At 35.8% G+C, this 26985-nt stretch overlaps 1 protein-coding gene across 2 annotated transcripts in view; it reads left to right on the top strand.

Moving 5' to 3' along the window:
- The first annotated feature begins 2427 nt into the window (after positions 1-2427).
- The window catches only part of LOC149804289 (uncharacterized), a 39580-nt gene continuing 15022 nt past the window's right edge, over positions 2428-26985 (top strand). Inside the window, exons 1-5 of one of the 2 annotated variants that reach the window (XM_089938527.1) lie at positions 2428-2837; positions 5452-5725; positions 7452-7565; positions 11064-11213; positions 25897-25959. In XM_089938527.1, the coding sequence (XP_089794653.1) occupies positions 2475-2837; positions 5452-5725; positions 7452-7565; positions 11064-11213; positions 25897-25959 (964 nt within the window). In that variant the 5' untranslated portion in view covers positions 2428-2474. Of the gene's footprint in view, positions 2838-5451; positions 5726-7451; positions 7566-11063; positions 11214-12731; positions 14334-25896; positions 25960-26985 lie in introns of those variants that run through there. The other variant, XM_089938521.1, reaches the window with a different exon arrangement.

The raw sequence follows: 26985 nt of genomic DNA, 5'->3' as shown, positions 1-26985 counted from the left end.
GGCCTGGGTTCGAAACCGTGACCTCCCGCATCCCAGGCGGACGCTCTAACCACTTAGGAGGAATTCCAGTATAATATCGTGTGTTTGCTTTTGCAGTTCTGTATTTTGTCACATATTGTAATATGGACCTTGTGTCTGAATTGGATAATTTAATTTATTTCGTTTTTACATTTTATGCACTTCTGCTCATTAGATTGTTCCATATGTTCACCAGGTGAAAGTTTTTAAATATCAGCGCCGAGAGATCGAACGAATGCTTTTTTAATTAAAAAAATGACATTTATAAATAATTCAACCGAAACATGCATGCTATTTTCAAACTATTTCACTTATACCATACATTTCTTGTTCCAAATATATATATTTGACATATTCTGTGTACGCATGCCCTTTGTCCATGATTGAGAATTTTGGTGCATTCTGGGTTTTGCCTTGTTTGGGTTTTATTTACTGATGTTTAAGATCTTTTTTAAACAGAAATTTTAGAATGTTCTGGAAGAAAACTTTTGTCCGATATCCTGGTCGTTTTATTGCGCCTTAGATTTGTACATAAGGTTCAATAAACATAATTATCTCATTCCTTCTATAATTTCAGCCTGTAGAAGTATTTACTACTGTATTCAGATACAATTTTCGAGGAATCATTGATTTAAAATTATTCATTTGAATTAAAAAGTGCTCATCAACTTTTGGACTAAACCAAGGTCTGGGATTATTGAGGAATCATTCAAAGACATTCTGGATAATATCATTGTAATACATCAAGACTATTTGTACATCAGCGCATTCAAGATGGAATTCATCAGGAACACAACCAGAATTCATTCGGACCACTCTATTTTTGGTACTTGTGATAGAAATGTAAGGATTATTTGGGATTAAGTTCACAATACTGTAAGTTCTCTTTTATTTTTCACTTTGTATTATACGGAATAAATTAAATTATTTGTTGAATTTTACTAAACTTGCTGTCTTTGTTTTTCTGTTACTTAGTTTAAGACCAAATATTCATAATACTTACTTAGACATTGTTCAGTTAAATCAATATCTCCGTATGAAAATAGAATTTCAGTCATTTAATTGTGACACACAATACAAGGATTAATATCTGCTAATTTATACATGAATAAAGTTCACCGCCACCCATCCCAAACAAATAAAAAAACAGCGACATACTGGTATGGGCAGCGAAAGGATACTGGTATGGATAGCCAAAGGATACTTTTGTGGATAGCGAGAGGATACTGGTATGGAAACGAAAGGAACCTGGTATAGAAAGCAAAAGGATAATGGCGTGCGCATTGAAAGGATACTGGTGTGGACAACGAAAGGATACTGGTATGGACAGCGCAAGGATACTGGTACGGACAGAGAAAAGTTACTGGTATGGACAGCGAAAGGATAATGGTGTGGACAGCGAAAGGATAATGGTACGGACAAATAAAGGACAGTGGTTGTTGTTGTTGTTGTGTTTAACGCCATTTTTTTCAGCACACGATAGGCTATACATGGCGGCCAGTATTAATGGTGGAGGAAGAATCCGAGAAAACCCCTGAAAGAACCACCGTCCCACGAGAAGCTACTGGCAAGCTTTCTCACATACCCACATTGGCCGAATCCGAGACTCGAACCCACGCAGACAGAGGTGAGATGGCAGTGATCCGTAACGGAGAGCGCTTTAGAACACTCGGCCACTCGGGGCCCCAAGGACACTGGTATGGACAGCAAAAGGATACTGGTATGGACAGCGAAATGATACTAGTATGGACAGCTAAAAGATACTGGTATGGACAACGAAAGGATACTGGTATGGACAGCGAAAGGTAACTGGTATGGACAGCGGAAGGATACTGGTATGGACAGCGAAAGGATACTGGTATGGATAGCTAAAGGATACTGGTACGGACAGAGAAAGGATACTGGTATGGACAGCGAAAGGACGTGCATGATAACTAGATTTACATAATATACAGGGCATAGACGGTTAAATTTATTTTTATTTGAACCGTACAGTAATGACGACGACATTAATGAAGATTTAATTTCACCGTGTGAATTATATTTAAAATATAGGCTTTGCGAAAATCCTGTATTTTGAAAAAAATAAATCCTTAGCGATTGTATAGTGGTTACCGTTACTAACAATTAACCAGTAAATCGTATACGTTGGTACTCGATATACATGCAAGATTTATAAGCAAAAAACAATGCAAGCCCCTGCGGTGGTCATTATCAAGCTGGATAAGAAATACATAATCATGATATTTTTAAAAAATATATAAAAATACAGTTCTTTGCACACACACACACACACACACACACACACACTCTTACGGTGGTGATTCCCCTTTCCCTAGTTGATAGTTTCGCTTCCCATCCGTTAAAATATAGGAAAATCTTTCATTTGTAGTCAACCATGAACCGGAAACGGGTATATTGATGTCTGACGTTTTACATAAACTAATGCTGTTGCGATGAAATCCATATTTGTTCTCATTACCCTAGTTTGCTTCTCGATTGGAGAAGAGGAGAGGGTTTCTGACTTAGATCTGGACAGTCTACTTAATGATTCACATTTTTTGTCATTGTTAAAACGACTTAATGTTGACGAAGATTGCGATGCAATGTCTGGCACAGTTGCTGTTGGCAAACTCTGGGGGAAGATGGAGAAAAAGTGCGCATTTAATTCTAGCCGTAGTACAATCATCAAAACAAAAGAATCCTTGCTGAATGGAGCCAAATTCTTGAAAAATCTTAAAGGTATTGCATGCGCACAGGGATGCATTGAAGAATGCTGCAACCTTGATGGTTGTGATGTGGCAGTGTACGAAGAAAAGGTAAATCCAATATTCGATAAGAGTTATCAGTCTTAACATATTGCACAATTAACTATAAAATATTTTGAACTGCAAACAAAACAAATAAGCATACATGTCTGCATAGCGATTGTATTGAAGACCACGGTGCACAGCGAGTTTCTTAGGCACATTTTGAATTATATACTGTTAACATAATAAGAGATCAAAAAGCGTGAAGCAGTCACAAGTTGAGCAAGGCAAGACATGCACACTATACCAGCAGTTTAGTTAGTACAATGGGCAGATAGCAGAAAGGTGTATTTAAGTGGCACCGTTTCAGTTATTGTCAGCTGTGCACATGTTTTTTTTATATTTTAGTAAACATTGTAGCCTTAGTCATGAAAAAATGTAGACAGAGGCAGGGCGTACTGGATCACATGACTAAGGAATGTAAGAAATCATTTTGTATGAGTTCCACTTTGTAAACACTGTAATATTGTCTCTTTTGTCAGATTATTTAAAAGAGAACACATATTTAGCTGTTATGAATGCAAAGCCAACTCAGAATATTGATTTCAGGCAAGTTAAGAGTTAATACAAGGTAGCATAATGTTTCTGTATTGATTACCATATGCCAATAAAACATCACTTTGAAGAAATCCATGTTTTTATTAGCTCTGACACAACTGTTCAGATATTCCACATTGTTTGGGAAATATATGATGAAACTTGGACTGATGGCTCACCTGAATGACTTCACAATATGCTATTCATGCATGACATGGTGTTGGGTGCAAAATAATCAATATTGAATTATATCCAGGTCTACTGTATGACAGTATCTCGCAAATGAAAATCAAAATATTCTGGCTTATACCTACCAATCTCAGTACTTACTTGACTATATCCAGAGAGCTAGTACAGTCCTTATATAGATATCGATGTCTAGGTTTATACACTGTAATCTGATTATATACCTAATTATACCTAGGAAGCTAGTATTGACCTTACATAGAAATGGAAGTCAAGGTTTATACACGGTAACCTTAATACTTACCTATTTATACCCAGGAAACTAGTATTGACTTTACATAGAAATGGAAGTCAAGGTTTATACACGGTAATCTGAATACATACCAAATTATACCCAGGAAGCTAGTGTTGACCTTACATAGAAATGGAAGTCAAGGTTTATACACAGTAACCTTAATACATACCTATTTATACCCAGGAAACTTGTATTGACTTTACATAGAAGTGGAAGTCAAGGTTTATACACAATAACCTTAATACATACCTATTTATACCCAGGAAACTTGTATTGACTTTACATAGAAATGGAAGTCAAGGTTTATACACGGTAATCTGAATACATACCAAATTATACCCAGGAAGCTAGTGTTGACCTTACATAGAAATGGAAGTCAAGGTTTATACACAGTAACCTTAATACATACCTATTTATACCCAGGAAACTTGTATTGATTTTACATAGAAGTGGAAGTCAAGGTTTATACACAATAACCTTAATACATACCTATTTATACCCAGGAAACTTGTATTGACTTTACATAGAAATGGAAGTCAAGGTTTATACATGGTAATCTGAATACATACCAAATTATACCCAGGAAGCTAGTGTTGACCTTACATAGAAATGGAAGTCAAGGTTTATACACAGTAACCTTAATACATACCTATTTATACCCAGGAAACTAGTATTGACTTTACATAGAAATGGAAGTCAAGGTTTATACACGGTAATCTGAATACATACCAAATTATACCCAGGAAGCTAGTGTTGACCTTACATAGAAATGGAAGTCAAGGTTTATACACAGTAACCTTAATACATACCTATTTATACCCAGGAAACTTGTATTGACTTTACATAGAAGTGGAAGTCAAGGTTTATACACAATAACCTTAATACATACCTATTTATACCCAGGAAACTTGTATTGACTTTACATAGAAATGGAAGTCAAGGTTTATACATGGTAATCTGAATACATACCAAATTATACCCAGGAAGCTAGTGTTGACCTTACATAGAAATGGAAGTCAAGGTTTATACACAGTAACCTTAATACATACCTATTTATACCCAGGAAGCTAGTGTTGACCATACATAGTAATGGAAGTCAAGGTTTATACACAGTAACCTTAATACATACCTATTTATACCCAGGAAGCTAGTATTGACCTTACATAGAAATGGAAGTCAAGGTTTATACACAATAACTTTAATACATACCTATTTATACCTATTTATACCCAGGAAGCTAGTATTGACCTTACATAGAAATGGAAGTCTAGGTTTATACACAGTAATCTGAATATTATTTACCTTCTACAGACATGGGTTATACCCAGCAACTGAGTATTTATCTTCAATCAGTCTGTTGACTTGGATGCCTAGATGTGTGATGAATTTTTGATGTTTAGGATATCTATTCTTTTTGTAGGATCACAGATGCATAAAGAATTTTGATACTGTTTTTTTTTTTTTTACTTCTTCTTTTGGCTGAATGTAAGATGAAGAAACTAGAACAGGAATAATTTATGTATGTTTTATTATTCAAATTGTATGGCAAGCATTTTTTATCTTTATATTTAAAACTTATTATTTCCAATCTTGCATTTTTTGCAGGATGAAAATAACTGCTACCTATTTAACTGTAGCAATCCAGATTCCTGCATATTTGTTCCACATGCCTTGTACCGAAGTATCATGGTTACGTCAGAAACAGATCTGAATGTAGATCCTGAACCAAGTGATGAGAATCTTCAAGAAAAACATGAAACTGAATTGCAGCATTTACAGAGCAACAGTATTACACCAAAGTCAACACTAAAACCAACAACAAAATCAACACAAAAACCAACAACAAAGAAACCCACACCACCTCTAGTGAAAAACAAAGGTAAGTTTATAGACACCTTAAGTTGATCAACTACATTAATTCTATATTGTGCCTTCAGTATGCAATGCGGTGTCAATAGCCATCCTGTTGACCAACAAAAAAGTTTACTCTCAACTCAAAGGGTCTCAACTCAAAAGGGGTCATTCTGCCATATAAGAGATTAATACGTGCATTAAAAATATGGTCTGTTGAGACAGGTGGTCTTCCATAGAGTGGTTTTTTCAAAGTCTGATTTTACAGCTATTTGTGGCTATCACGAAGCTTGAGATGTTAAATTTATTTTAAATATGTATATTGTCTGTATCATCAGTTGCTTTCATGGTAAGGTTGAAAAGCAAAATCCAATATCGACTTGCAAATGCATTTATTGAATTAGCTCACCAGCATCACAATGAATTCATCTTGTTTAATTTATGTTATAGCAGGTTAGGGGGATATGGGAGGGCACTTGCCAAATTCACTTGTGCATAGTAATAGACTAATATGGGGAATTATCACTAACCATTATTTTATTACATGCACATATCATAGATAAATAAATATATGCATTTAAGAATTAAATCAGTGATAAATTGTGCATGGCAGTTGTTGTTGTTGTTGTAGGGTTTAACGCCATTTTTCAGCACGCGATAGGCTATACATGGCGGCCAGTATTAATGGTGGAGGAAGAAACCGGGAAATCCCCGGAAAGAACCACCGACCCTCGAGAAGCTACTGGCAAGCTTTCTCACATATCCACATTGGCCGAATCCGAGACTCGAACCCATGCAGACAGAGGTGAGCATGGCAGTTGCATTTATTCCATAGATAACATTGGCTTAACATTATTTTGAACTCACTTCTTTGGGATTGATGAAAAGTTGGAATATCTTCAGCAGTAAATCTTGAAATGATTGCTGAGATGTTAACTATTAAGTTGTAAAAGGAAATCCATTTACTACAGTCAGTCTGAATTATTCCTTCCCATCACAACTTAAAAATGTAAAATTATACCATACTCCTATGGTACAACTTTGATTGAGAACATACAGTCGTAATTACATGATTTTGCTATTAAATTGTAGAGTTAATGCATTTTTAATTTTTTTCTTCTGATTTGTTTTAGTTTCATTTTAAAATCATTTGTAGTATTTGTAAATAATGACAAGCAAGAAAACCATGTCCTTCTTTACTTTAAAATGATAGACACATCACATATGAATGAAAAGGTTTTGGGGGATTGCAGCTGTTTTTCAGTTACATAAAACTGATCAGCCATAAAATTTTGATGTTATTTATCAAAGTTTTAGAACAAAAAAACCATATTATAAAAAAAGTGTAATATTTTTATCAGATTAAATAATACTTGTTATTAAAAGAGACTACTCCTGTATACTTATTAACATTTTGAACTTGTGAGCAAAGAGGTATCTTTATAACAAACAAAAAGTAAACTTTGCTTTCAATCAATTATCAGTTGATTAACTTGAGCCGATTTTCGATTATAAAATTCTGACTGATTCCCATCACTAGATGCATTCCTTACTGCAATTTTTGGCATTAATGAAATCATTATATTTGAAAATTAAAATCATTTTTAGTAAATAGCATGCAAATGACCATTTTCAAATGGTAAACTGAGACTCTGTGACCACAAGCTGGATGTCCTAGATGCTTGGAGATTACAAACAACATGATGCTTTCAATTTAAAGTTCAATACCTGTTTTCGCGTTTTCTGTATTACAGTTCCCCTGTTTGCTGAATGCAGCTGGTGGTCTGAGTGCGCAGATCCTAATGCAGTGTGCGTGACAGAACACTGTGGATGTAAAGATGGTTACCAAGCCAAATATGGAGTCTGTCGTAAGTAAATAATAAAAATCACAATACAAATCATCTAAAACAGTTCTTATTTATACCTACTGGTGTGGCAAGGATGGCATCAGAAAAATGAAGTCTAGTTCAGATGTTTCTTCTGTTTGCTTCTTAACTGATTATGCCCCGATCCCGTCTATAGGCGTGATGAGGCTGTACCCTATTTCCGAGCTCTGCAGCATCAAGGTCATTTAAGATACACAAACTTTGGTGGTATTTAAAAAAGGCAGACAGATATAGCTCTAAAATGATACTAAATAATCTGGAAGTTCTAGTTGCACTACAAAATACAGAGGGGAAAACTTCATTTTTTAGACCCGTTTTGTTTCACCCAAAATTCGCTCGAGGTCAGAATGCGATTTTGTGTCCGGATTTTAAACCTTTTGGCCTCAGATCTAAGGCAGACCAGTCTTAACTGCACACAGACAGGTGATTCTTTGCAAAAACTAGGATAAGGTGGGCATTTGGAATAAATTGCGGTCTCCATACAAAAATGATGGGTCCATTAAGAGAAAAAAAACAACTTTTACCCTTCTGCTCATGCGCAAGCAAAATAACCAATGGAAAATGATGTTTCTAATACAACTAGGCATTAGTCTCATGGAAAATCTGTTCAAAGCCGATGTATTACAATGTATTCAGAAATAGCCCCCCAAATGTCTTTCCTACGCACATTTCAGGCGAAAACGACAAAAACCTCTGGGGCCGAATGAGTTAAAGATTGGGTTAGTTACATGGCATTCCCAACAATGGTTGCCTTGATCTGTGCTAGTTGGGCAGGGAATTGTCATCCAAAGCAAATATATTCTATTATTAATTTAAAACGAACTGTGCCATATTGGAAAACTTTTAATAACTTAATCCATTTGATACATCATATTTCATCGTGTTAGGTAAATGAAGTACTCTAAACAAGACTGTATTGTAGCCTATTTATTTTTACAAATTCTACATACACATATATAATGTGAATATGCTAAGGACGAGGAAAATTAAAATTCTTTTGAAACATTCATGCTTCTTGAATCTGTTTAAACACAACTTAATCTGAATATTTGATCAGGCAGTGTGTATGACTTTCAGTTAAGACTATTATCTAAGTTTTGTATTCTATACTGTACTAACTACCTTGTGTGTAACATATATACACACTGATAAGTCAAGGCAAACTCCAGACGACAAAGATCGTGACTTGCTAGCGTATTGCACCTGCAGATCAGTGCTTATATTGTTTGTTCTACTGATTACTCCTAGCAAACTCCTCAGACCCAGATCTACAAGCACATTATGCAACAACAGATCTGGGTCTGTGCAGTTCGCAGCTGGTCTTGATTTATCATTGAGTTTGTACAGTACTTTAATAACATTTTCATGAAAGTTGTTCTCTTACTTTATTTGTGAAAATTAATTTGATGGGATTTTCTCTTTGAATTTGTTACCACATGTAATATTTACACTTGGTGCCCAGTTCTGCTACTAACAGAGCATCTTCACAAAGCATATCATATTTTTTTATTATTTCAAAGTACTTGAAATTCATTTTAAAGAAGAATTTGGGCATATAAAAAATTGCATTCTTAAGGAACATTTGCAGACATTTTTTTAAAGATAGGGAATAAGTTTTATAATTAATCATGAACTTATTACAAGGGAATCGTATTGCAATGATTTGCCATTTTTATCTGGTGTCTTTAAAGCTAATTAATCATGAACTTTCTTATTTATATTTGATTTAATTATATCTGATTTAATATATATTTATTTCAATTTAATTGTTTGTCAGTTTTTAAAAAAAATTATTTTTCATTACATGATATTGTAATGTAAATTTATTCACCAGAGATGATACTTTTTGTTTCAAAAATAGTTTTCCCTTGTTAGTTTATAAACACCAGTTGTTGATCTAAATGCTGACCTTGTTTCAGAATTTGTAGCAGCCTTTGTAAACAAGTTCTATTTTATTTTAAAATGATTGGTTGTTTCCAATGTCATGATGGGACTTTGTCTTTAAGATATAAACAATTTTTTTAATTTTTTTATTTCTTAGAGTAAAAATGATTGGTTTTCGTCAGGGTCACACTCGGTAAATGTGCTCAGTAACAAGTATTGGCTTCTATAAACTTCCAGAAGATGATCACGTGACCCTTATTTATGTTTTAGAAAGCCCATATAACCCATGTTTTGGAGAATTAATCTCAGTAGAAGTTGGGCTGTTAAACTGTTAGTTGCATGTTGTGCTGTTTGGAGTTATTTCAAATTACTTGGATTCAGAAGGATTAATTCTGTTATTTTTCTGGAAAATACGTGTGCTCATGTAATATTGTAGAACAAGCACAGTTTTTTTATAAAAATTTATTCAGCTATCAGAAACCGGATTGATAATTCTAGTTTCTACAAAGAACTGTAGGCTTCAACACTACAGATTGCAGCATACATCATCATCTTCCATCTTGGATTCTTCGTCAGGATTCGAACATGAGATCAGTAGAACATTTTGTTATTAGGACAAATTTTTTTCTTGGATAATTCTCTGATTATTTTTGGATTTGATTCTATAAAACCATAAGTTCATATTTTTTCATTTTTACAGAATTTCTTCAGGGAAATAAATTATTGTATTTTTTCAAAGCTTGTTGTTGTTTTCACTCTTTCTTGTGTTACTGTTTATTTGAGCCTAAACAAGTGACATAAGAACTTATTACAGGGGAATGGTATTGCATAGATTTTCCATTCTTATCTGGTGTCTTTAAATCTGATTAATCATGAACTTATTACAGGGGAATGGTATTGCAAAGATTTGCCATCTGGTGTCTTTAAAGCTAATTAATCATGAACTTATTACAAGGGAATGGTATTGCAAAGATTTGCCATCTGGTGTCTCTAAAGCTAATTAATCATGAACTTATTACAAGGGAATGGTATTGCAAAGATTTGCCATCTGGTGTCTCTAAAGCTAATTAATCATGAACTTATTACAGGGGAATGGTATTGCAAAGATTTGCCATCTGGTGTCTTTAAAGCTAATTAATGATGGTCTTAATATCTTTCAGCATCAAACGTTTGCTAATATGTCCATGATTATGATGTACATGTGGAATACTTTTTAAATATTGCAGTTGATATTTCTCAAGAAATGATCGATCTCTTTTATTAAATTGCTGTTTGAAATATTTAAAATAGATTTACGTTCTGTTAAAAAATATTTGTCTGAAAATATTACCGGTGGTCTCCACATTATTTTCCTCCTATTTTTAGATGAAGGATCTGTATTATTTATTGTCAATAAACTGTGGTGGATTTAAATTAGCAGATCCTTAAAGAATTATTAGCTGTTAGATTCTAAATTAGACGGTTGTTAAAATGTTTATATTTCTAATTAAAATATGACTTCATAAGTATGTACAATATCCCGCTCCGACTGTCAGCAGTAATGTAGAACACAAAGATCTTTGAAAACATTCTACAGATGAAAATAAAATCTTACAGGGCAGAGCTGTGGTGATTTTTCCTTTGAGTGTGACAACAAGGGGATGAATTCCACAGTGCCAGACTGTATTTATAAACGCTACCAATGTGATGGGACGCCTCAGTGTGCTGATGGGTCTGATGAGACAAACTGTGATGTAGATTATCAGGGTGAGGCATTAGCACTTCATTAATACAGAGAAACCTCTTTAATGGACATTTTCAGAGTAATGACACTTCAAAAATGAAATCATTAGCAAATCCCTTTTCTAAATTTAACTACGAGATTGACCATTTTATTTAAAGGACAACTGATCAAAAGCCTTAGGCAAAAAAATTTTATGCTCTTTTTCCACCCATGCATACATTAAGATTTCTTCACTTCTTAGGGATATGCATAAACAAAAATATGTCATCAAAGAGGTGATGTTGGGTCACCATCCTGAGAACATTTTACAATGTTGGCTTACCCTTCTGAGAACGTTGTACACCTGATTGCAGTTTTTGGTTAAGCATGTTTGTACATATTGGAGAGTAATCAGGAAATCCTATCACAGGTAGCCACAGGTAAAGAAAGAGATTATATCATTTTTCTTTGCGACTTTTGACAAGGAGCTGACTGCAAATTTGTATGGTTCCTTAAGTTTCCATTTGAGATTGGTTTCACAGTTGTCTAATGTAGTCAGTAATTAATATTTTACAGGTTTAATAAATTGTTACTCATATCAGGCTGAGAACTTTGTATTGCTTGTCATAGTAAATGAGATATAATATTTTGGTGGCCTTATGTAAGTGGCAGCAGCAATGTCTTTTGTCTGTAGATCATAAAGTTTGAGATTGAGTTGGCACTATTAGCAAGTCAGAAATGACCTCCAACAAGTAATCCAAATATCAGGTTTCAAAGTTATATGATTTTCAGTCCATGTTATGATTTCTGAACTTCTGCAACAAAGTTCTGGGTGCTGCTGTCTGTTTTGCCTTTTCAGGAGAGACTGAGTTTAGCAGATCACAGCACTTTTGGACAAGATTGTAAGAGTTCCCTTCCCTTATCAGACTGATCTACATGTACATTTAGAAGTAGATATAAAGGGTTTATTGTATTGCATAGTCTGAAGACAAAAAAAACTCAGCTCATAATCAGATAGTAGCCCAACATGTGCGCAGAAAAGGAACTTGTAGCCCATCTTAAATTTAGTATCCAAATATGGCACTTTTAAATGAAACTGATAGCCTTAAAGCTTCTCTTATCTGTGTTATAAGTCATTAAAAATATTTTATTTTTGTAGGTGTATTTTAAGAAAATGTAGTGATGATACATAGTAGCTTACTGGGCTAGTTAATTCATTTTGGTAGCCCAGGCTTTACATTATTATAACCACTGTGTTCCAAACAGAATTTGTTGGACCATGGTAGCAGTAAATGAAAAATTAAACATTTGCCTAAATTCCCCAGTCTGATCCTTGACAGCATTTAAACAAATTATCATATTAAAAAGTCTGTTTGAATATTTCATTTAAAAAAAAGCACTGATACTTTAATAAAAAGTTTGGTGGAAAGTGGAAGGCAACTCTTATTATCGTGTTTTAAGTGCCTTTTTAACAGAAGATGTTTTGTGGAGTAAGTTGTTTTCCATATCACATTGGACTTTATAATGTTTATTCTACATTTGAACAGGGCCATTAATCTTCACACTGTTTACCTAATAATACTAATGTCGCCACAGAGGAGTGGGTTCCGAGTATTTACTTAAAACAGGTCTGGTTTTACCTTTTGTATTATACAATCCTATTTTCAGAATCACCCAGATGAATAATGTGTTTTCTATTATTAAAGTTGACAGCTATATTCATCCTAAGCAAAGCAGTAAAAGCCAGTATTATGGTCCTGCGGCTTATCAACCCATCTATCCCGGCAAGAATGCCATGGATCAGCTTGGATTTTTTGGACTACCACAAAGGGTCAGCAGCCAGCAGCATTTGCCTCTCTCCCAATCCCTTAATCCCATCTACAGCAATCCAGATCTCTCCCAAACTGGGGCCTTCAAAGGCCAATACTATATACCTGGATATGGAAATGTGGACACCCAGTCAGGGTCATACCAGTCTCCATGGCAACTGGGTCCTGCCCCACCACCACAGAGTAAGGTTCTCATAGCAACAGGACAACAGCAATACTCCCAACAGTCTGGTTATGCCAGCTCTCCAGCCCAAAACATGCCAACACAGAAGAGTGTTGGAGAAGTTAATGAGGAAAGTAAGCATACTTCTGGTGAAAAGGGGAAGTTGGAAATTGCTAATGGATTTCATGCAGGCAGTATGGAACCCACACCAAGAACACATGATGGTTCAGGTAGTAATGATCATCAAAAAGATGACAACATCCGCATTGTATCCTCTGGCAACCCTGTTGATCAGAATGTCCAAGTTCATTCAGAGATTGAATTACAGCATAAATCCAGAAAACCAACATCACCACCTGCCCAAGACACAACAGAAAGTGACAATTTCAAAAATCCGTATGATGTTGACGCATCAGCAGAAAAGACTAAAGGAACAAAGACTGACCCTGATGTTGGACCAGAAGAGGACTTGAATAGATATGGAAGTTCAAAAGAAAGCAGTTCATACAATCATGAGGACATTATTGATGCTGGGTCCAGAAATCTTGCAGAAATTAAGCCATTAATGGAGGTCACCACAGAAACGTCCTTACCCATCAGGACTACAGAGTATCAAATAAAGGTTACCACTAGAAGGGTCACTTTGGCCCCATTTAGGGGCAGTAAAATCCTTGATAATCATGGCGGTAATGTAGATGCATTACAGTCTTGGGATGGAATTAGTGATACTTTGAGCCATCAGCAGAAAACTGAAAGTCATGCCAAAATGGAAGTTAGTGATTTATATACACAAAGTGTTACTCCACAAAAAACCAGTTCCGAAACAAGAAAGGAAACTCAACATAAAGAGAAAACTAAATTTGATCAGATGGATGGTGACACGCTTTACAATCTTGACAGGTACAACAATTTTGAAAATGTTGAGAGTGATTCGCCCTACCACACTGGGACAAATTCTCACAGTCGAGGCCAGAACAGGGGTCCAGTTAGAAATATCAACACACACAGACAAAACAAGTATCCATACCAGGAAAACCCTGGACAGAAAGGAAGGGGTCACCCTCGTAAGGGCTGGGATGACTATACTGACTATTATTACCAGAGTCCATCTGAGTTTGACCCATTCTCAACAAACCAAGCTGACTTTTATGACTATGGCAACCTCAAGACAGGTATAGATAGAGTCAGTCGGTGTTGTCATTGCACATCTTAATGTTATTGTCAAGGTACTGTATTCACAAAATGCCTCAGCTTGAATGCATGCTCAAAGTTTGGTAACTTATAATCAGCAAATTGAAATTTTAAACTAGCTATACTTTTTGCTGTTAAATCTGTCTTATATATTCTGTAACAATTTCAAAAATATAATACATATCAGGGTGTTTGAGTGAACTCTCTCAGCGAGTTTTGTGAATATAGAGCCAGTAGCTTGATTGTAATTTTATTGTAGCCTAGTTTTGGTTTGAGTGAACTGTCTGTCAGTGAGTTTTGTGAATATAGAGCCGGTAGATTGATTGTCATTTTGTTGTGGCCTAGTTTTGGTTTAGATAATCATTCCAAGTGTTATTTCTTAAAACAACATTACTTTTTGTCATTTCAGTTTTTGCAACACTCATATTATGTTTTTTTTTTATATCATTGTATTTTTGTCATGCTTTAGAATTGAAGAAGCAGTAACAACTAGCAGTTTTTTGCTACCTGCTTGAAAATCTGGTAGCAAAATGTTTCCACAATCATTTTATATTTTCAGTCTGAAAGCACATTATGGGAAATTCTTAGAATTTACCCCCCCCCCCCCAAAAAAAATAATAATAATCAACAGTTGCCTGTAATTACCATTACCTTTTTTGGGCATTTTAAAGTCAGTAAATGTAAGACCTTTTAATTGTCCAGTGTTGCCTCTGATTTATTTATTCTTGGTAACAAAATAGTAAAAATAATGTTCAAGTAGCCTATCCCAGGGGTTCTCAATCCACTATGATCCAGATGAACTCTTGGTATATGTTGCTGGCTGAAATGGTTCCTACTGTTCTACCTACAGTCTGAATGGATGCAGCTGATCCAAGAAACTGATCCAATCAGATTCCTTGTTATATTTACCTTGGGATATACCTAATTAGGAATAATCATAGCAGCCATGGTAGATAATGACACGTGTCACATCTGAGTTCCACCAGCTCTCCAGTTTAAATATTTCAAACAAGTTTTTATTCTGAGCTTGTGCATGATGTAGACATCATGGAAATCACTGTACTGAATACCTAACAGGCAACATAACAAACTCTGTAATTGGTTAATTGTTTTTTCTTGCTATAGGCAGGAACTCTTTTATTTACAAGTGGGCATTTGTTCATTTTATGACACAGGTGCATAGAAGGATGGTTTTGAGTATCTCCTACTTATATTATTTGTATTTGGATGGAGAACCCATAATAATTTACCCTTTGTCACAAACTGTTTAACTTTAAAATATTGCTGATAAATGTCTATAACTTTAATATGCCAGCATTAATGTACACTTCTACAGCAATGAACTGTTGCTGATACATAAAATGCAGAAAGTATTTTGTTATCAAAAAAGTATTTATACTTTATTGTTCTGTTTTATTTTTACAGTTTATTTGCTTTCTTTGCATAATAATAATCCAAAGGCTCAAGAAAGAAATGCCAGTTGTATTGTAATGAAAGCTATTACTGGGACTTTCATTTCAGTAATACATTATGTGACATTACTACATTGCCTACTCCTCTGGGACACAAATGTCCTCAACCAGACTTAGACTTATAATTTTTTACTCCCATTAGTATGGAAAGTTCCAAAACACTGTGTGTGTGTGTGTGTGTGTGTGTGTATCTGATTTGGATATTTAAGTTAGCTTTAACAATTTTTCAGTCATTTTGCTATGATGTCTTCAATGTGGCAGTTTATAGTGATGTCTAGCACTGGGGCATCATTCTGCAGACATATATCATGATGTCCCACCCAGTCACATTATCCTGACACCAGGCTGACTAGTCCTAACACTGACCTCTTAATGCTTTGCGCCTAGTGATGTAGCTGTAACATTTTTTATAAGTCTTTTGTTTGACTCGACTGGGATTCCAACCCATGACTTTTCTCATCCAAGGCAGTTGCTCTAACCACTAGGCTACCAGAGCGGTCTCTAGAACACCTAGAACATAAGGAATACAGCCCAGTCTGACATCACTATCATAGGAGCATGTGGGATATGTGGGATATATCTCCTGTTTCCCTTTAACAGTTGTACAAAAGAGAGGTGTATATTTTGGCATTTTAATCTTATTTTTCCATACTGATCAATGGATAATCCCCTCAGTCCTTGTAGGTTTTGAGTGTTAATTTAGCTCTATTGATATATTTGCTGAGTTTAATGTGCCATGCAAAGAAAGAAGTGCTTAATTAATTTATCCCCTTCCTCTTATCTGGTGTTCAAGTATTATTTTGCTTCCATTTGTTTTGTGTTATTTTTGAATATTTTTTGTAATAATTTTCATTTTAGGCTGAAATGATAGAGTTGGGGAAGGTGTGGACACAAAATAGACCCCATGGTTAGTGTGTACTTTCTGTGCAAGCACAGATGGTTGCCCGTTTTGCTGTCTGTGGCAAGATGAAGTTTGACACCTTCCTGAGAGTCTGCATGCGTATAAGGGGACCTTCTTCCTCTTTGTCTTCTGTTGACAACTCCATTCTCTCCCAGGAGAGTATCTAATTTTTTCAGTTTTGAGAAAAAGAACCAATTCAGTCGGTGACTGACAGGGATTGATCCTGGGTCCTTCCTAATGGAGAGTGAGTTGCACCTCACCCCACCCCATGTAGGATAGAGCAGCACCCTCTCATTTTCAGTGGTATGGTGAGAGCACATCACACCTAACTGTAGAAAGCGATCTCGCTCTGTATCTTGTGATGTTAGCACTACATCAGATCTAGTCTTTAATGAGGTGCTGGTCTACAGATGCCAGTCACTAGTTAATGGAGTCCCATCATTGGTCTACAGACATGGATCAGGTTGATACTCCCTCTTGCCTCTATGATACTGATCAATCACAAGGGGGATAGGGAGTTGGAATATACAAATCTGACAATTGAGGTGATCCCCCCTCCCCTTTTCCTCTGACCCCTTGAAATCTGTATCAGATATGGGGACTTTCATTGTAGGAAAGCAGATCTTCACTTCCCATCATGGCACCATGGATCTCATGCCTTCTTCTCAAAGCAGATATGGATATTGAAAGATGTAGACCTGCTTCATCTGCAGAAGTGGAGCCAAAGAAAAAGAAAAGGGACTGGTCCTCTTCCCCCAGTTGGTCTAGAAAGAACGAAATGCATACTTGCCCTCCTTAAAGGTCTGGTAATAAGGGCAGTTCCATCACCTCCCATGAGGAGTTACAAAATGGTGATATCCCTATTTCCAAGTCTCATGCTGAAGAGAGAGATGATGGGATGGAATGTCCTGCCTCCCCTTGGGAGTGAATGCTCTTTGTGTTTTGGTCAACTCGAATGCGTTTGATGAGGAACCAACTGAAAAAGTCCCTTCCCATCCCTTTGGGTCCCAGTATCCTCCTGCCTGTTGGCCCAGGGATTGGAAGAGGAAGAAAGCTGGATGCCCCTCACCCTCCAAGATTGGAGAGACTTTCTGGGGCACCATCATACCTGGATCGTCTCTTACTCCCTCATTTCATGATGGTACATGAGCTTCCCCAGAAGTTTTTGAGGGTCCATGTATTTGCCAGGCAACATAAGGGCTTTTCTATCCCCACCTCTATATGGTGACTGCTGGTTTTAGCATCCAGCTATGAGTCTACTCCCATTTGGCTCCTTAACCCTCCCCTTCTTGTGGGTCACAAAGGGGGATTTCAGAAGGGTCCTATGACTACCCCTCTGGTCAAGACCTTGCAGATGCTGGAGCTTAAGAGTCATAAACTCATCATCATAGGCTCACATGCCAATCTGTTTTTGGCAGCCTCCTTCAGTTGTCTGAAGGAGGAATCTTTGCTTCCAGCTGCACTTAATTATTTCAGGGGCTGAGTTTCACATTGAGGCATACCTTGTCTGTGTCCATGGAACTATTGGCAGAGATGCTCCACCCCTGCAGAAATGTTATTCTGGACACTTTGTAGGTCCTACTGTACCCCAACAAGATTCTTCTACAAGATACACTTTGAAGGTCTTGTTCCCTTAATGGTGTATCAGGATTTGAGACACTGGGCCCATTGAAGCAGAACAGGAAACATGCTTATCTGGACTGCCAATTTTTTAAGAGGATGCAGCCCAATAATCCCAGAAGCAATCCACATTTTAAATCTTCCTATCACCCATCTTTTACTAAAATGAGGCAGTCACAAAAGCCAAGAGAGGAAGTATGCAAGATCATCTTTCTTCCTCAAGGAAGTTCGAGGGCCCTAGGGCAGGCATCAGCAACTTTTTAGAACTTCTGTGCCAGGTCTGCTCAATTATAGAGTGCTGCATGCCAAGTTATTTTCATTCTTTTAATTTAATTATCATTTTTGTTACATAAAGTTAAAAAAACTTGAGTCTTGGATGCCACAGTTTGCCAACACCTACCCTAGTGACTTGTGTCCTTTCATGTTGTATATTCCTCTTTCCAGCTTCACAGAAGATTTGTGTCCTTTCTACTTTTCATTTATAGAAGCAACATCTTCTTTAATGGACCATTGTCCAGTTTCACCAGTCTTAGCTGGTTCATTTAAGAGAAGAAGCTAACACTCTTCTGTAGAAGGACACAGTCAGGAGAGAGGAAAAAGACATCTCCAACTTTCTACTCCCAGATTTTCCTGTTGTCCAGGTAAGGTGGAAAGTTTGGCTTACAGTTGATCTTTCTGCCTTAAACATATTCCTTCAGAAGAACCATTCAAAATGGAGACTACCACCTCATTAGGAATACTATAAAGCTGAGCCAAGTGTATGAATGTGTGTGATGCCTGGCTTAGTGTTTGCAAATTGAGAAATAGATGAAAGTGAACTATATTGTAGTTAAATAATATGATACTCATACATTATCTCAATTTTAATACATAGATATTTAAAGAATTACAACTAATTACAAAATAAATAAAACTGATAAGGTTTTGTGTCTCTTTATTCCTGGCATTATAATGGACATTTAGCCACTTCAGTTATGCCCAACATGCTTCTGGAAGGGACTGCAACTTTTGCTGGTGGGACTCCTATTTTTACCAAAAAGAGGAGTCCTGGACTCCTAGTTTTAAAATCTTAGTGAGACCTGTGCTATAGATTCTTGGGTGTAATTGTCTGAGGCCATGAACATGGTAAGTGGGATAAGACTAAAATGGTTTCTGCACAGTATGTTCTATTCAGTACTGCATAACTTGATTAAAGGTCAATGTCACTGATAATCTCCATCAACCCTACCGCACTAGTGCCTACATAGAGGATATTCAATGTGGCTTGGACATAAAATGAGCTGTTTGTGATACTCTTGCTAAAAAAAATCACGTTGTTAAATAGTTTTAAAAACCTCATTACTTTGATGAGAAAAAACAACCTGAGGTCAACAAATTAAATTTCATATGCAGATAACCTACTTAGCTTTGAAATTCATTGCAGCAGTTCTTGAAAGGTTTACACATTTTGAGCTTTTTGGGAATGGATTTTATGAAAGTCTTGTATAAAAAACTTTGTATGATGACTTAACAAAAACCATTTTAGCCAAATTGAGCAAAAGGTACTTGAATTGGACAGGTCAAATTTTGCTACATGTATGCATAGTTGTATTTATACAATGCTCAGTCATTATGATGCCAGCCATGGGGGGCATAGAATGTACTGCCTTACAGTGAGACCAGCTTATAATGAGGTAAACAATACATAGAATTTTACTTCTTAATGAAATGGGGATCCATGACAATACTCACCTAATAAGAGTAACCTTCTAATGTAGAAGGATCCTTTAGTGAGGGAGTGCTGTATGTATGTGACCTCAATAGATTTTGTTGAATTACAGTCTTAATGGGCTGACCTCAATAGATTTTGTTGAATTACAGTCTTAATGGGCTGACCTCAATAGATTTTGTTGAATTACAGTCTTAATAGGCTGACCTCAATAGATTTTGTTGAATTACAGTCTTAATGGGCTGACCTCAATAGATTTTGTTGAATTACAGTCTTAATAGGCTGACCTCAATAGATTTTGTTGAATTACAGTCTTAATAGGCTGACCTCAATAGATTTTGTTGAATTACAGTCTTAATAGGCTGACCTCAATAGATTTTGTTGAATTACAGTCTTAATAGGCTGACCTCAATAGATTTTGTTGAATTACAGTCTTAATAGGCTGACCTCAATAGATTTTGTTGAATTACATCAGTATTGTAGATTTTTCTAAAGTTTTGACCTTTTTGTTGTTCATATCTTGCGAACACTAATCTAGTTTATATATTATTTTTGTCCTCTATGATTTCTTTTGTTTTTTCGTATGTTATTGTTGCAGTGCATGCAGCTGTTGTCCTCTGATTTAGTAAAAATGTTGCACATTTTCATTTGTAGTATATTTTATAACCAAGTGTAAATATTGCTTATGTTGTTATAGTGTTGGGGTGATGTCGATGAATTGAAATAAATTATTCACTGATTCTGTTTTATATTTTTAGTTCTACTGGTCATAGACCAGAAAAACTTATGGGATAGTCTGTTATTCATTGTCCATCCATCCGTTTGCATAAGTTTCTTGTTGCTACTCTTAAACTACTTGAAGGATGACCATGAAGCTTTACACACACATTCATCCTATGATCTTGTTGGTCCTAAGTAACATTGGTGCCACTCAGACATCAGTATATGGCTGCTGCAATGGCCATATTGACAATCTTGTTATCGCTGCTCCTCCTGAAAATGGGTGGTCATTTCATCATAGGGCTTTCATTAAAACTCCTCCTGAAAATGGGTGGTCATTTCATCGTAGGGCTTTCATTAAAACTCCTCCCGAAAAAGGGTGGTCATTTCATCTTAGGGCTTTCATTAAAACTCTTAATGAAATGTTTAGTTGGTCATAAATGAAACTGGTGCCAGTCCAGTGTCTGTAATGGCTGCCACAGCAGACATCATGAAAATCTTGTTATAGCTACTTCTCCTGAACAAAAAGTCATATTGATGTAAGGTTTTGACCAGAAGACTTCTTATGATGTTAGTTGGTTTAAAAGGAAAACAGTTCCAATCTGATGTCCAGAATGGCCATTGCAGTGGCCATCTTGAAATTTTGATTAAAACCGACTTATGACAGACTTGTTATTACTACTTAACCTGAACAAAATGTAAAAAAGTAATATGGTTTTCATCAAAACTCTTCTTATCTCTAGTTGGTCCTAAATAAAAATCATGTCGCTTGCAGCTCTGATATGGTCACCACAGTGTCCACCTTGAAAATCTTGTCATCGCTGCTTTCCCTGAATGGATGGTCATTCAGCATGGGATTTTTACTAAGCAACTTCTTATGTCTAGTTGGTCCTAATAATAAAATGGTGCTGCTGAGACATGCAGTATGGCCACCACAGTTGACATCTTGAAAGTCTTTTTAGTACTACTTCTGAGCTACTCCTGCATGAATGGTCATATTAGCATGGAGTTTTCAATGAAAGACTTCTTATGATGTCAAGTTGGTCATAAATGAAAAAAGGTACCGATCTGACTTCCAACATGGCTGTCACAGTTGCCATCTTGAAAATCTTGTTATTGGTACTTGTTCTGCATGGCTGGTCATATTGATATTGTACTTCATCAAAATATTTCTTACAGCATCTACTGATTCCAAAGGAAAATAGAGATTTGATGCCCAATATGGACACCATAATGGCCACCTTAAACATCTCGTTACTGTTACTCCAAAATGGCAGGTCATAGATATCGCGCTTTCACCAAAAGACTTTGGATGATGTATAATTGGTACTAAGTGGATATTTAATATGGACACCATGACAGCCATCTTGAAAATCTTATTGTTGCTTCTTTTGATGAGAAAGTCATATCAGCATAGGGTTTCGGCCAAAAGACTTAAAATGTTGTCTTGGTCATGAATGAAAATGGTGCCAATCTGACATATAATATGTCTACCACAGCAGCCGTTTTGAAGATTTTTTTTATTGTTGAAGCATGTCAAAAATGGTTTAAAACTGAGCAGCTAAAAAGAAGAAATGGTCTTATCTTGAACTGCTGGACATTCTTTTTGGCCAGTAGAACATCAGTCCCTTTAAGGGACTCTTGTTTATGTAAGCAGGAGTCATCTTGACTTGGTCCTGTCTGTATGTCTCTCCATCTGGATGACTTATGTAAGCAGGAGTCATCTTGACTTGGTCCTGTCTGTATGTCTCTCCATCTTGATGACTTATGTAAGCAGGAGTCATCTTGACTTGGTCCTGTCTGTTCGTCTCTCCATCTTGATGACTTATGTAAGCAGGAGTCATCTTGACTTGGTCCTGTCTGTTCGTCTCTCCATCTTGATGACTTATGTAAGCAGGAGTCATCTTGACTTGGTCCTGTCTGTTTGTCTCTCCATCTGGATAACTTTTTAGCACAGTTGTACAAGGCTATTTTGTATGTGCATAAAGATGATCTGATTAGAATTTCTTTACATTTTCAACAGTTTTCCATTTTTAATTTATTGTTAAAATAGCTCCTATTTTAGGATTAAATTCTTGTTTGCGATAGTGTACAAACATTTGTTGAAATAAACATTACATTTATGGTGTGTGTGTATGTATATATATATATATATATATATATATATATATATATATATATATATATATATATATATATATATTCTATTTTTATGCCACAATATTATTAACACTGTACTGGGGTAAATAATTTGTCAGTACAACTGCACAAAAACCACATGACAAAGTTAAATTGGTAGGCATGTTGTTTTTATGCTTATACTGATGACCTTAGACTGATGCCAATTTTATACATCTTGGACTGCAGTTGGTCAGTGTCATCTGATTTTAAAAATTTATATCATCGCTTCAAATAAAAACAGTGCATACATATTTTATTTATGATATCTGAAAGTTCCAAAATGAAATATAATTTTTTTGCTTGGTGTCTGCAAGCGTAGTCATATTACTATTTGATAGACAAAACTCCTGATCTTAAGGATACAGATTTGCATAGATATAATTTCGCATTAATAAGAATTTAAAATATTGCTAAGAACTACAACTGAAATACTACATAATTCTTTCCAGTCGATTTTGGATATTAATCAATCTGCTGTGCTCACATGCTCGATGAATATAAGCTATTTCCCCATCCATGTATAGTAAAAGCATGTATTCTTTGTCATTCTTAATATTGATAGCAAATTCATTTGCAGAAATTACCTTAACAAGTTTCACATATCATAAGACTTGGGACCTAGGATTAATAGAATTTTAAGTAAACATTGAAATGATGGTCTGTTTTTATGAAAGTTTATTTATATAGTGTATATTTCTTTGATTGAATATTTGTGATGTAAATTTCTCCAGGGTTGATTAGGGGTGGGGGATGGCTGACATTAATCAGATTCAGGATATAATAGTTTTGCTTTAAAATGTAATCTTCATCCCCCTTCAAGACTTAGATTGAATATAAGGTTATGCCAAGGTTAGATTGCTACTGCTGATGGTCTGAAGCCCTCCAAGTAATGGTTTCCCACATCAGGCCTTCCACATTCCTCCTCTATGTCTCTTTGGTATGACCTTTTGTCTCCCACCAAGACACCTGCCAGTAGAGGTATGTCTTGGCAGTGTTAGTTACTGGTGACACCAGTCCCAGCCATTGCTATCAGTTCTTCATAGTTTTGGTAAGATATGTTATTTCTGCCCCTAATTGATAATTAATGAAGTTTAAAATTGTATTTCTTCATCATCAAATTAACATAGGATTATTCTCTGACTTGCTGTCAACTTTTAACATATCCAGACCATGCTCACTCACCCTTGTTCCCAAAATGGAACTGTTCCTGGGTCTTAATATGGTTCAGAATGTCTAAGATCAAGCCCCCTATCTTCCATCTCACTGAGGCAAATATCATGCAAGATTTGCTTCCTGATAGTGCTATCTACATGCACTCTTTGTGGATCAAAACTATATGCAGATGTGTTCTGATGGCTAAGTAGCTCTAATGATGCAACCTGGTTTTGTTGCTAAGAACAGGATGTCACTAGGCAACCAAGAAATAACTACTGTGTCACTTTGATCAACTCTGCAAAAATGCAAAACTGCAAGATTATAGGTGTATCCTCAGATGCTATCTGAAGTGTACAGAAAATATGTTCAGGTGCTGTAGAAGTCTGTTCCTACCACTTATGGTGGGTTTGCAAAACATAACCCAGCAGGTGCTGGACAATCAGTATACTCTGAACTTGTTAGGTATGATGGATGAAGATTTCAGCTCATGAAATATAAATAATTTCCATGAGCCTGGCCTTCAAAGATGATATCTCAGTTTGATACATAGTGGAGTCGTGCATGAGCTGGCTATGGAGCAAGCTGAGTCTCACTGGGCCTCTGGTAGCTGCCAGACATTTCATTTGCTATACCCAGTTCATGAAAGGAAAACATCATATTCAGACATGCTTTTGCCACTTTTGCTGGATTTGTCCAGAAAACTTTTGTTGCATGTGAGACAATAATCTGGTACGAGATTCCACTGAGATATATCTTTCACATCTTTATAAGCGTATTGTCTTTGGTTGCGCTCATCTTTAAAAGATCATCCTTTCTGTGGAGCAGATCCTATAGGGTGATACAAGTAAAGATTGGTAGCTGGTACTCAGCATTTACTCATGTTACCTTTATCTTCCCCTGAATGTTAATGTGATCAGGCAATGTATTTGTTGGGGAAAGCAAATTTTATGGTAAATTATGTTTTTCCAATAATGCTTACCTGGCCACATTTATTACCAAGTTACTCTCCACCCTTCAGTACAAGCATACTGTTAAAGGTTTTTCTCAAGTTAAAACTGGTTACATCTGGGATAATGGTAGCCACCTAGTGGGAATAAAGGGGAGTTACCCTCAAAAGTTGGTTCCATGCATTCTGTTTTATGGACCTAAAGACATTTGTTTTTCTTTCAGGAAGAGCTTGATTCAGAGATAACAGAGTGATCTGATGTTGATGTAATTGGATATTGTCAGAAAAATTTATGTAAATTTTTTTTTTAAATTGGGCTTAATCAATACTGCATTAACATGACCCTGTTTTGTCATTTTCAATGTTAGCAAACCTATCAAGAATTCTCACGTATTACTTACAGCACACAAGTAGATTTTGAGTCCTGTTTTAAGGCACTGCACCACAGTTTCCTGTACCATATGTACTTGCTTGTAAGTTGAGTCCTACTGCAAACTGCACAACCCCAGATCTGCCATTGCATAATATGCTGGCAGATCTGGGTCTGTGCAGTTTGTTATCAGTAATCAGGAGAATAAACAACATAGACCCTGGTCTGCAGGTGCATTGTTATACTCTCCTCAAGAGGGCCTCAAGGGACAATAGTCCTTGACTAATGAGTCACCCTCTATAAATAAAGCATTATTACTATTATTACCAGTATTATTATTATTATGCTACGGCAGATTTGTTGTTTGAAATTTGACTTGACTTATAAATGAGTATATGTGGTATCTTTGATACAACCATCTTGATTTTCCTTGTATCTAAACGCGGCGTGTGATGATTTCTTTTTCAACAGGACCAGGTAATAGTAAACAGACCAATGGAGGCAGGTCAAACACAAATGAGGACAGAAGACAAGGTATGATAATATCAGTACTTGTTTTCTCTACAGTTGGCCTTTTTAACCAACAGCACTTAGTAAGAAGTTCAGATCAATGATGGTAAATTGCCTGTTTGGCATAGATAATTATTCAGTGAGATGGGATGGGCCTTTTGATGGTAAATTGCCTGTTTGGCATAGATAATTACTCAGTGAGATGGGATGGGCCTTTTGATGGTAAATTGCCTGTTTGACATAGATAATTACTCAGTTGATGGGATGGGCCTTTTGAAGGTAAATTACCTGTTTGGCATAGACGATTACTGAGTGAGACGGTTCTTTTCTTCTAATGTAGGAACATGTATTTGATATTTAAAATATGCTGTATTTTACACTGATCATTGAAATAAATGGCAGAACTCTTAATTATTTGGTTGGGCTGGAAAATATTATTTTGCAGTTGCGGTGAGCTTTTATTTACACAACAGATGCATACTTTTCTTATGGGTATGGGCTGAGAACATTGGCTAATTGTTCTTTATGGCTAAAATGTGTATACTTAACTTTCTCATCCTGGTAAACTTGTTTGGACAGGAAGGATAACATTAAAGATCTTCACTGGGCTGCAGGTACCTTGTATTAAAGATAGTGAAAATAACTGTTTTTACCTTTATTGGATTAAAGGACCTTTAGAAAATTAATTTTTAAGATTTAATCGTTACAAAATGAAGATTTTAAGCATATTCCAATCTTGATTTTCATGGTTTTGAGGAAAATTATATTTTTTTTGAGTAATTTAAATTCATGGATTTGAAGCGACCATAAAATGCATGTAAATTGGTATTAAGTGACAGGAAAAATGGTGAATTCTTTTTTCATCATCATCATTATTATAATTATTATTATTATTATTATTGGTATTAAATCTGTCTTTCATCATTATGGAATTTGTTATAATGCACCTGGACACAACTTTTATACCACAATCCATTCCATGACAGAAGTATAAAAATGTTTATATATGGGCTGAAAGATAAGGTGAAGCTTAGTGTTATATCTTTATTC

This window comes from Sinohyriopsis cumingii, chromosome 2, assembly GCF_028554795.1.
Source record: "Sinohyriopsis cumingii isolate HCF-2022 chromosome 2, ASM2855479v2, whole genome shotgun sequence".
Classification (NCBI taxonomy): Eukaryota; Metazoa; Mollusca; class Bivalvia; order Unionida; family Unionidae; genus Sinohyriopsis; species Sinohyriopsis cumingii.
The sequence above is the reverse complement of the archived record's forward strand: the minus strand, read 5'-3'. Positions and strand labels throughout refer to the sequence as shown.